This window comes from Dipodomys merriami, unplaced genomic scaffold (assembly GCF_024711535.1).
Source record: "Dipodomys merriami isolate MVZ:Mamm:240054 unplaced genomic scaffold, mDipMer1.0.p SCAF_5, whole genome shotgun sequence".
In the NCBI taxonomy this organism is placed as follows: Eukaryota; Metazoa; Chordata; class Mammalia; order Rodentia; family Heteromyidae; genus Dipodomys; species Dipodomys merriami.
Genome location: NW_027206068.1, coordinates 26,119,785 through 26,132,231, shown reverse-complemented (window position 1 = coordinate 26,132,231; position 12,447 = coordinate 26,119,785). Strand labels below are relative to the sequence as shown.

At 37.6% G+C, this 12,447-nt stretch overlaps 1 protein-coding gene and 1 non-coding gene across 2 annotated transcripts in view; one reads left to right on the top strand and one right to left on the bottom strand.

The window, feature by feature from the left end:
- Positions 1 to 12,447, top strand: part of Prkar2b (protein kinase cAMP-dependent type II regulatory subunit beta) — an 83,656-nt gene that overhangs the window by 48,640 nt on the left and 22,569 nt on the right. Inside the window, exon 4 of the mRNA XM_069996239.1 lies at positions 5,056 to 5,139. Within this exon, the coding sequence (XP_069852340.1) occupies positions 5,056 to 5,139 (84 nt within the window). The remainder of the gene's footprint in view (positions 1 to 5,055; positions 5,140 to 12,447) is intronic.
- Positions 2,709 to 2,815, bottom strand: LOC138810298 (U6 spliceosomal RNA). The gene has a single exon (XR_011367095.1). It is a non-coding gene; the product is annotated as a U6 spliceosomal RNA (small nuclear RNA).

Genomic DNA, 12,447 nt, shown 5'->3' with positions numbered 1-12,447 from the left:
TACCTGTGCTCACACCTATTATACTAGCTACTCAGGAGGATGAGATCTGAGGATTATGTATTGAAGCTAGCCCCAGTAAGAAAGACCGTGAGTCTCTTATCTCCAATTAGCCAGCAAAAAACTGGAAGTAAAAAATGTGGTTCACATGGTTGAGTGCCAGTCTTGAGTAAAAAAGCTCAGGGACAGTGCCCCAGGCCCTGAGTTCAAGCACCAGAACCGACATACAAAAACAAATAAATAATAAAGTAAGAGCACTTCACAGTACAGTTTGAATACAGTATGCAGAGGGAGTTTAGCTACTGTTGAATGTATGAGAGTGAAGTGTTGGCTTATTCAAACTAATTGCTCACAGTGAAGGAGGTTATCCCAATTAAGATTCACTTGAGTGCATAGTAGAACCCAATCAAATGGAGATTAAACATAAGAAAGAAAATACTGGGGAGAGTTTATTGGGCAGATGCTTAGAGAACCAATTTGGAAAAGGTGAAGCTGTGGCAAGCGGGCACCTCTGCAGTCCTTCAGCTTCAGCAGCAGGAGTTCAGGACTTGAATGTTGTCTTTGGAAAGCACCTGGCTTCCATTCTCTCTATTGCTGTGTCTCTCAGTTCAAAATTCAGTTTTCCCAAGAGTTTCGGATAAACCCGGTGGTGATGAGAATTGAGCCATGGTTGGCAAATGAATGTGGCTACTCAAGACCACTAATAAACAAGGGGGTAGGCAGGCCTACAGGAGGATTCGGTTATGTGGTTGGGCATTTACTTAAAGACTGCCCACCCATACCTCTTTAAAGCTTTTTTTGTAATTCATATATTAATTGGATGGTAATGATTATAATAAAGTGCTTTAGTTTCTCATTTAGGTTGAGTGTTCTTTTCTCTAGACATTAATAAAGACTATATATATATTTTTGTCTTAGAAACTAGAAGGCAATCTAAATTATAGCCCTTAGGATTTATTCAATCTAGGCAGATAATTGGAAACTGTGAGGAAAATCTGTATTGTGTTTTGTAGATGACATAGCATTTAGATATTCAATATTATTTCTGGGGTAATTACCAGATCCTCAAATCTCTAGTATACATGGGTATTTATTTTCTGATATAAATTCAAAGAAAACATAACTACTTATGAGTCATTGAAAAACAGTTAAGTTTTAGTTGGAATACTTTTAATAAGAATTTAAGGATTGTATGTATCTAGCTTGCATAACCTGGTAGTGTTTAAGAGTGGGGTATGTATTATTTTCCACAGAATTTCTTTGGAAGCCTTCTGCATATCTGGCCAGTTGTACAGTAGTGAGCAAGATGAACAAGTCCTAGGAGCTTAGAGTCTAGAGCAGATATAAACCAAGTAAATCAATGGGCACTTAAAAATAGGAAATGCTAAAGATGCAGTGAAACAGGGTAAGAATTAAAACCCTAAACCACTGGAGCCCTGATTCTTCAGAGTAGTTCAAGGCCAGAAGGTCTGAGGAATCTTGCCAGCCTGCACAGTGTTTTGGCTTGATCTGACCAATAGTGTGATGGCAGGTGTGGCTGGATTTGAATGGCTCAGTGCGGGTGGGAAAGGAAGAAATGGTGGGGATATGTGTGTGTGTGTGTGTGTATACATATATGCATACATACATATATGTATATATACACATACATATATACATATATATGAATATACACATACACACATACATATATATGTATACACATACATATATATGTATATATGTGTGTGTGTATACACACACACACACACACACACACGCACATTTTATTGTAAAGGTGATGTGCAGAGGAGTTATAGTTACATAAGTAATAAGGTAATGAGTACATTTATTTTTCCAACAGTGTTACCCTGTCCTTTATTTTCTCCCACTTTCTCTCCTCCCCAACTCCCCTCCTCTCTTAAGTTGTAAAGTTCATTTCCAACATAGTGTCTAGTGAGTCTAGTCTGTTGCATTTTCACCCTTTCGTCCCATGATTTCTGTGATTCCTCTTCACTTCCCCAAATCAGATAACTTATTATATACAAAACAAAGGGCACCTACAGACATGATGGCGTCCATTGCATTTTGAAGCTGGAGAAGGGGGTGTTTGTTTTGGTTTTGTTTTTACAGTATTGAGGATGGACCTCGAGGCCTTGTACAATGCCCCCAGTCCTTTTGCTTTACTATGTTTTTCTTTTGCTTTACTATGTTTTTCTTGTAGGGTCTTACAGTTTTGCCTGGGGCCAGTCTGGGACTTAAGTTGATATCCTTCCTCCTCCTCCTCCTCCTAGTAGCTGGGATTATAGGACAGTACCATGTCTGGCAGACTGGGGTGTTCTTTTTTTTTTTTTTTTTAACATTATTATCTCTACTTTTTTTTTTTTTTTTTTGCGAAAATACCATAAGAGGGGTTACAATTACATGAGCAAGGTAGTGAGTACATTTCTTATCAAGCATTGTTGCCTCCTCCTTTGTTTCCCTTTCCCATCCCCCCCTCTACCAAAGTTGTAAAGTTTGTTTTTCGACATAATGACTTGTACATCTCATTGTTGCAATGGGTCCATCTGTATCCCTAGTTAAACAATTTGTTTTTTCCCTTCCCCTCCACAAGTTATACCAAAAACAAATACAATGAAGGCAGGGGTTATACTGTGGGGGAGGGACATACAAAGCAACAAAGAAATCATCTTATAAATATGTTAGAAACAATCGCCAGAAAGAAAAAACATAACAATATGGAACGCTTCACGAATTTGCATGTCATCCTTGAGCAGGGGCCATGCTAATCTTCTCTGTATTGTTCCAATTTTAGTATATGTGTTGCCAAAGCAGACACTGGTTAAATCTTTTAAAAGATTGCTTTCAGGAGATGGGAAGGAGAAACAAAGGAGAGGCAACAATGCTTGATTAGAAATGTACTCATTACCTTGCCCGTGTAATTGTAACCCCTCTGTATGGTAATTTCACAATAAAAAATTTAAAAAAGAGAGATTACTTTCAACTCTATGAAGAATGGGTTGGACAATGTGAAAATAATCTTGTACAAATTTGTGTCACAAGATAACTCAATCTTCTTTAAAGAACTGTATAAGTAAACTATATTAATTGTTTTTCTAATTCTCTTTCTTCAGGGGAGCCGGAGATGCCAAACTTCTGTTGTGATTTTCTTTTAACTAAAATTCACTATTTTCAAAAAGTCAGTATTTTAGGTTTTGGGATTACAAAGTCTCTTACAGCTACTCAGCTCTGCTATTGTAGCTTAAAATTGGTCACAAAGCAAATAAATAAAATAACGTGCCAGTGCTCCATTAAACTTTATTTGTAAGCTGAGCCCTGGTGGCTCACACATGTAATCCTGGCTACACTGGAGGTTGAGATCTGAGGATTGCGGTTCAAAGCCAGTCTGTGAGACTCTTACCTCCATTAGCTGTCAGAAAACCAGATATTGAGCTATGTCTTAAAGTGATAGAGCACTAGCCTTGACAGAAAAGCTTAGGAACAGCAGCAGGCCCTGAGTTCAAGTTTTATTACTAACTTAAAAATAGCAACAAAACAAAGCACAGCTTTATTTGTAGATATCTTTAGCCTTCTCTTAGGCCAGAAAGACTCAAGAGTTTACAAGACACTCTTACAGAGGGCATTCTGCAGTCTTCATCCTTCTGGAATAAAAGTTTAGTGAGACTATAGAATATTAGTTTCTTCTGAGTTTACTCTAAAATGAGCGATTTATACCAGGCATGATAGCCCTTGCTTATAACTCCAGCACTCAAGGGATGGAGGCTGGAGGATTGAAGGCTGGCCTTCAATCATATAGGGCTACATAACAAGACCCTGTGTGTGTATGTGTGTGTGTGTGTGTGTGTGTGTGTGTGTGTGTGTGTGTGTGTGTATGAGAGAGAGAGAGAGAGAGATAATAAAAATAAATGAATGTATCAGCAGTTTTTTTGATTCAGTTTTACCATGAACATCACTATCTTTCAGGATATACAGTTGCTCGCTGTCGTCTGGAAATTCCTTACACTCTGTGGGTACAATGATCTCCAATTCACACAAACATTTATTTAATATTAAGTACAATATGCATTTAAGAATTTACTTGTTTCTAGAAAGTTAATTGAGTTTCAAAGGAAAGACCTACATCTTGAAGACTGTTGAATTTAGGAGAAAACAAATGAAGGCCATCTCTAAATTTTCAGTGTGGCTGTTGTAATATATTGTCCTTTTGTACTTGTCCCTACTGGCTGTGAACTTTTGCGTCTCTTTAGCCAGTCTTACATAATTTCATAATGAACTAGGGTGGGAGAGCTGTACTTAAACAGTGAGTGCCAGTGGCTTACACCTAGCTACTCAGGAGGCTGAGATTTGAGGTTCACAGTTTGAAGCTAGCCTGGGCAGGAAAGCTGGTGAGACTCCTATCTCCAGTTAATTAGAAAAAAAAGCTAGAGTGGAGCTGTAGCCTAAGTGGTAAATCACCAGCCTAGAGTAAAAAAAGCCAAGGTATTGGCTGGGAAGGTGGCACAGTGGTAGAGTGCTTGCCTTGCATGCATGAGGCCCTGGGTTTGATTCCTCAGCACCACATAAGCAGAAAAAGCCAGAAGTGGCACTGTGGCTCAAGTAGTAGAGCTCTAGCCTTGAGCTGAAGAGCTCAGGGACAGCACCCAGAGTTCAGGCCCTAAGACTGACAAAAAAAACAAACAAACAAACAAAACACCCAAAAGCCAAGGTACAGTTTCTAGGCCCTGAGTTTATGTCACAGTACCAGGACAAAACAAAAACAAACACTCCCGGCCCCTACTTTCCAGTGCCGTGTTGATAAATGCAGCCAATCCAGTTCTATGTGATGGATGTTGGTCGTTGCAGACAATCCAGTGCTGTGTTGAGGGATGTGTACTGTCTCCTGACAAGCTGTATTACTTTCCCTACTGAGTAGGCTCATTGTCCTGTCACCTGAAGTGAATCTCAGGTGAATCTAAATGAACAAGAGCACTAACAGTTCTTTCTAGCATACCTGTTGCTTCTTAAACAATTTTGATTGGTATTAACTCCTTTTTTCCCCATGATTTTGTATCATTTTAGATTATACATCCCAAAACTGATGATCAAAGAAATAGATTGCAAGAGGCTTGCAAAGACATCTTGCTGTTTAAGAACCTGGATCCGGTAAGATAAATCTTGATAAGATAAGTGGTTTCTTCAGTACCAGGGTCAGGAACCATGAAATGGTTTGAATTGATCCTCTTCCCAAGTTAATATCACTCTGGGATGGTTGCAGTGGCCTCAAGGTGGATGCCTGCTCATCTGTGTTGGTGCTGCAGGAGACAAAAAGTGAGAGGGGTTCACACTGTGAGAGTCTGGAACCAAGAAAGCCTTTCTGGCTGTCTTGAATTAACGTTACTTGCTCCACACATAGTCCTGATAAGACTGGCTAAGGAAAGGTTCAGACCTTGCATTCTTCATACACTCCATAGACAAGTGCAGGAGCATTTTTGGTACGTGGAGGAGGGCCTCTCTCAACAGAGAGACTGTATATTTGAGTGTGTAAAACCTCTATATTATACATACTTTTAAAGTAGAGAATTTTGAAATCTCTTGCACTTGGTTAGGGTCTTTCTAGGGTACTCACTCAGTGAATAAGCTTGCTCTTCCAATTTGCAAAATCAACTCTGTTCTTTTTTTCCCCCCAAACTTCACATCATCTACCTTTCAGTTTGATGCCTTAGAGAAAAAAAGCATTAATTCAGTCTCTACTTTTTTCTTTTACTTTTTTTGGTAGGAGGGCTTCTTAAAAAGGCAAGTTTTGAAAGATTAAAGGAAATGTTCTCCTAGCAAGTATGAAGCATTGAGATTAAAGGAAATGTTTGCCTAACAAGTATGAGGCACTGAGACTCAATGTCAGCTGTGCCCTCAGAAACCACCAAAAACAAACAAACACAAACACAAACCACCTAAAACAATACCATCCTCCATCCAGCTCAAGTCTGGTTAAGAGTTTTGGTGAACTCTAAGACATAATTAACCCTGTCATGGAGTGAGAGTTCAACTGTTCAGAGTGGCCCTGGCACTTTAGTCTTTGTCTGCCCAAGTGTATTCATTCAGTCCATTTATCCTGCATTTACTGAGTTCCATCACTGAACCAACAATGCTGGTGAATGTGGAGGAAACAAAGACCCAGTTCAGTGCTCTGAGTTGTGGTTCTGTAGCCAGCTGGTAGATGACATGTTCTCTAAGGCAAAGGCCATGTAAATATTTAATTCTTTTATTCCAAATGCATGTTCTAAAATTTATCGAGTCTTCTACTTACAGGAAGGCTATTTTTTGACTAGGATTTTACATGGGAGAATTCCAGAAGTCACTAAAAAATTAAGGTAGCTTTCAGGTTTTACTTACCAAGGGATATTTGATGCAGATTCTGGCTCAGAAGGTCTGAGCGGAGTATGGAAACTTGTGTTTCCTACACGTTCTCAGGTGTTGATGCTCCTAGCCTACAGCGTACTTCGATTACTAAGGACTAGAGCTAGGTGTGAAATGTTCAAGTTCAATATTTTGGTATTGCCATATGTCATTCTGTTTGCTACTTTTCTGTTCATTGAACTGGTATTTTCATGCTTCAGCAGTGACTAAGCAGTGATATTCTGGTTGTTTGTGTATACTAACTGTACAGAAACAGTTACTAATGATACTTTCCTGAGATCCTGCCTATTCTACTCTATCCTATAAAGTAAAATTGATTTTCCTTGTTATTTCAACTTTAACTTTTTTTTAAGTTAATTACTTTTTTCAGTTAATTGAACTCAGGGCCTCATACATGCTAGGCAGGCAACTCTACCACTTGCGCTACATCTCAGCACCTTTTTTCATGGGTGGTTTTCAGGGTAGGGCCAAGCTTCATACCTAGGCTAGCCTGAGCTACAGTCCTTCTACTTGTGTTTCTCCGAGTCCAGGATGACAAGTGTGTGTCAGTACACACAGCCATTGTGCTTCCCTCCTAGCTGGGATAATAGATGTGTGCCGCCACTCACAGCCATTGGTTGAGATATGGAGTCTCATGTACCTTTATTCTGGGCTGGCCTCAAGCTGCAGTTCCTTGATCTCTCTAAGCACTGTGAAATTACGACTGTGTTTTAAATTATTTTTTAAGAATATCTTTTTGTTAGTATAGTTTGGTAAGGAGCATCTTTACTGCATTAAAGTGCTTTACTTAAAGTGCATTACTGCATTTTTTTATAAATATGATTTCTTTTAGACTTTTTTCACTGCTCTGTTCAAAGTCTTCAAAGTATATTTTAAAAGCAAGGTCATATAGAGGACAAAAAAGGCCCCAGCTGGGTGCTGGGCGCTCACACCTATAATCCTAGTTATTCAGGAGGCTGAGATCTGAAGTTTGTGATTCAAAGCCAGCTCAGGCAAGAAAGTCAGTGAGACTCTTATCTCCAATTAACTACCAAAAGATGGAAGTGGAACTGTGGCTTTAGTTATAGAGCACTAGACTTGAGCAAAAAAAGTTCAGTACCCAGTCCCTAAGTTCAAGCTCCAGGACTAGCATACACACAGACACAGACACAGACACACACAGACACAGACACACATACACACACACACACACACACACACACAACACAAACTATAAATGTGTGTTTTATAGAGAATGTTGTTTTATAGAGAAGCCACACAAATATAGTTAGGTATTTCTAAAGTGATAATTTTGTTGTTTTTCTTTTTGTTATGAAATAGGCTTTTGCTATATAGGCTCAGACTGGACTCAAACTTGTGGTTCTCCTGTTTCAGCCTTCCAAGTGTTGAGATCATAGGTGTGTGCTATTATATTCAATGAAGATTAATTTTTGAATTTGAGATCAAACTAGCTTGATTTATTCATTTCCCTCTTCTCAAATTTATTACTTAGAATGAGAAATTTAGCCTAAAAATGTAAGATTGAATATTTTATAATAAGCACATATTTCCAGCAACCTTCGAGTGTGTGTGTGTGCGTGTGTGTGTGTGTGTGTGTAAACTCAAATGTATTTTAATTGAAGTATATATTCAACTCATACGATCTGTCGATCCTGTAACTTCTTTCCATTCAATTTCTTTACTGTCCCTAGTTTCAAAGCTTCTGTAAGGTGTTTGGTGCCATCAAGGAGGTTAGATGTGACTCTTGCCCTTCTGGGACCTATACTTGGGTGAGACCCAAGCACACAGACAAAGAATGTTGGTAATAGATGGTGACATGTGGTCAGGATGCTGTAAGAGGATGAGTTGTGTCTTAAGCTACCCTGAAGATTCAGAAAGGTGGAGAGCCTGCTGAGCTGCACTTGAGAAAGTGAGAAGGAAAACACTGGGTTACAAAAAGTTCAGAGAGTATTACCACTAGAGCCTAAGTGGACATCAGATGGCAAGGGAGTTAATGAGTGGATGTTGTTTCATGAAGGGCACTCTGAAGTGCTATCCTATAACATTGGACACATCCTTTAAGCAGTGGGCCCAACTGAAGAGTTTGAGCACAAAATTAACATCGTATTCATCCAATATTCCCTTGGGTGGCAACATAGAGGGTAGAGTTAAAGAGCAGAGAGCAATGGAGGACACATGGACCAGTGAGGAAACTATGCTATGACCCAACATAAAGAAATAGGCTTGAAGTAAGGAAGGAAGAAAAGGGACAGACTGAAATGGTGTCAAAAAATAAACAGGATTAACAGAATTTGCTGGTTCCTTTAGTTGGAGCCTGACAGGCTAAGATGACTGTCAGTACGTAGTGGAATTACTGTGCAATAGCAAAAGTTAAGGGACACTTGAGAAAAAATAATTGATAATTAGCAAGAATGACTTGGCTTTGTATTTACTCGTTCATTGGACTTTCCTGAAGCCATTGCTGAGCTTGAAAATACTGCATTTCCTGGACCTCAGAACATTTATCTGCAAAGGACTGTATATTTATATGTTGAACCACAGCATTTATAATTATTCATCTCTTTGAAGATACTCTTTTCATGAATATTTTAATGCTTAACTCTGTAGGCCATTTTGCTTCTGAAATATTTCTAATCTGAGGCTAAATGAAATAATTTTCCTGTGCTATATGACAGGTTCTCTCATTAGTGCAGAGTAAATTATTTCTTAACTGAGTCAGGGCCTTTTATTGAGCTCAGTCTTGCATTTGCATTCTGTGGGAGAATTAGATGTGAATTTCCTACAGTAGTTGTCAGTCATTGTGCTAAACCTCTGCATATTAAATATTTCCTAGATTCTCTCCACTCTGCATGATTATGAGGCAATTATGTTTTTGATTGACTAGAACAGATAATCTGTCACATAGAGAAGTTCCAAAAGAAATACTTTTTTCTTCATTTTTTTCAGAATTTTTCAGAGACATGTATAAATTCTTTATCATTTAAAAGTTGTGCATTATGTATCTATTATAAAATGTACCCAATTCTAACAAACAAAAATTTGCTATAGTAATCTTATCTTACATTTCTTTTTTCCCTAGTTCAACAGGTAGAGTCAGAATGAATCAATAAAGCAGATATTCCTCTCCTCCCTGCCTTAAAAGAGTTGAAATAAGCATAGAAAAATAAAGTATTAGTAAACTATGTAATCAACGTTCAGAATTTGACAGGTGACCATATGCTGCTTCAGCTGATGAACTCATTTGGGTAAAAGGGTCCCCATGAGGCCAATTAGCATCAGAATAGCTGTGCTTTACTGGCACTCTGCTTCATCCTTAGCACTGGCTGCTGGCCCACAAACAGGTGCCAGAGCTCACCTAGCAACCCACAGAGGGGACAGAAACCACTTTCCTACAACCTTAAAGCCATTATTTGTCCAAGGCTTTCTTAGTCCATGTGAAGCTGCAAAATTATATTCTCTTCTCAAATTGTTTTTTTAATTAATATAGGAAAATTTTGCTAAAATTCAGAATGCACAAAAAATAGAGGAAATCTACCCTTTATCTCTGTCTCCCAGCAACCCCAGTTTCTCTCCGCTGAGTTATGTTAATGCTATCATGTGTATTTTCCGGGGTTAGGGAATGAATAAACAAATGTGAATTCTCTTCTGAAATATAGCTGGTTAAATAGAATTTCCAGAGTCTCTCTAAAAATTATTTTTATTAGTATCTTAAAAGTTTAGAGTGATAGCTTTTATGTGTTTTGGAGCGAAGCCATGAAACTACATTAATGTTTTGTGGTATTAACTGTTAAGATTATGTACATAATAGAGAAGCTCAAAATAACCAAAACAACATTGAAAAAAAGTGCAGGGCTGTAGTTCTTAAATTTCCGTTTAACAATTTATTGCATGGAGAGGAGTGGGTGAGAATGTTGAAAGCGGTGACATTGATCAAGGCATTGTATTCATAACTGATTTGTTAAATAGCAACTCCTTTGTACAACTACTTAAAGATAATAAAAGTAAAGACTCACTGTAAAGCCACAGTACTAAAAACTGTGTGCTTTTGGCTTAGGCTATAGAGAAATAAGGAGTTAGAATTGAGCTTAGAATGGATTAAAACCCTATCATTTAAGAGCTGAAATACTAAACTCTTAGAAGAAAACATAGAGCTAAGTCTTGATGATCTTGGATTTAGCAATGAATTCTTAGATACCCAAAGTGAGAGATAAATTGGACTTTATATAAATAAGACATTTTTACATCATTAAATATACCTCCCCTAAAAAAACAAAAGAAGGAAAAAAATACAAGACTATAGAATGGGAGATGTTAGCAAATCATATATATGGTAAGTGTCTAGTATTTAAGATATATAAATAACACAACTTCAAAAAAGACAAAATTAATTTATAAATTGGCAAAGTACTTGAATAGCTTTCTCCAAAGAACATATATGACCAACAAGCTGATGAAAATATTCTCAATATGACTAGTCATTAAGAAAGTACAAATCGGTCTAGGAAGGTGGCTCAGTGGAAGAGTGCTTGCCTTGCATGTATGAGACCCTGGGTTTGATTCCTTAGCACCACATAAGCAGAAAAAGCTGGAAGTGGCGCTGTGGCTCAAGTGGTAGAGTGCTAGCCTTGAACTGAAGAGCTGAGGGACAGCGCCCAGGCCCAGAGTTCAGGCTCCACAATTGGCAAAAAAACAAAAACAACAACAAAAAAGAAAGTACAAATGAACACTACAGTGAAATATCATTTTATCTCCATTAAGATAGTTATCGTTGAAAAAAAAAAGAAAGAAAAAAAATAACACTGGTGAGGACGTGAAGAAATTAGAACCCTCTTCCATTGCTAGTTGGAAAGTATAATGGTTCAGCTGCTGTGAAAAGTGGCTGTGAGTTCTTCAGAAAGTTAAATGGAGCTCAGGTATGGTACCACACACCTGAAAGAATTGAGAACTAGTACTTGTATAGGAATGTTCATAACAGCACTATTCCTGAGACAGAGGGGAAATAACTTGTCCATTAACACAATGAATAAGCATTGTGGGATTTATATATGTTATTCCTTAGTTTGAAAAAGTATTCAAGTATGATACATGCTCCAAATGGGATGAATTTTGTAAACACTATGATAAATGACACAGAAAGTCACTTTTATGATTGTATTGTATTGAAGTATTCAGAATAGATAACTAACTATGGAAAGAAGAAAACAGATTGTTGGTTTCCAAGAGGAAGGTGGCAAGTTCCTGCTTAGTGGGAATATGTGTTTAAGGTTTTCTTCTGGTGTGATGAAAATATTGTAACTATGTTGAGATGGTGGTAATAGAGCTGTGGTTCTATTAATTGTTCACTTTTTGAGCTAATTTATACTATGTAAATTTTATCTCACCATAAAAATGTACTTCTTTCCTACCACTTCTTTTTAATATTGTACTGGAAATCCAAACTAACACAGCTAGGAAAAGGAATAAAGGTTGTACTAAGGAAGGAAGAAACACTGTCCTTGTTCATAAACAATATGATTATCTAAGTAGAAAATCTTGGGCTGGGAAGGTGGCTCAGTGGTAGTGTTTGCTTTGCATGCATGAGGCCCTGGGCCTCACAGCACCACATAAGCAGAAAAAGCTGAAAGTGGTGCTTTGGCTCAAGTGGTAGAGTGCTAGTCTTGAGCTGAAGAGATCAGGGACAGTGTCAAGGCCCAGAGTTCAGGCCCCACAACCAACACAAAAAAAAAATAAAGAAAAAAAGAAAAAGAAAACCTTAAAGAATTGACAAAAAGATTCCCAGAGCTAATAAGTGATTATAGTAAGGTTACAGGTTAATATATTAAAAAGTCATTCACTTTCAAATATATCAACAACAAATAAGCAGAATTTGAAATTAAAATCACATATCATTTACATTATCCATCCTTTAAAAGAAATACTTATATACATATCTACAGAGATACAGCTGTATAGCTATCTATATCTGTATCATAGATATATTTATATAGGTGTATCTATAGGTATCTATCCATAGATATAGATAGACATCTATAGATATATCTCTAGATGTAGATATAC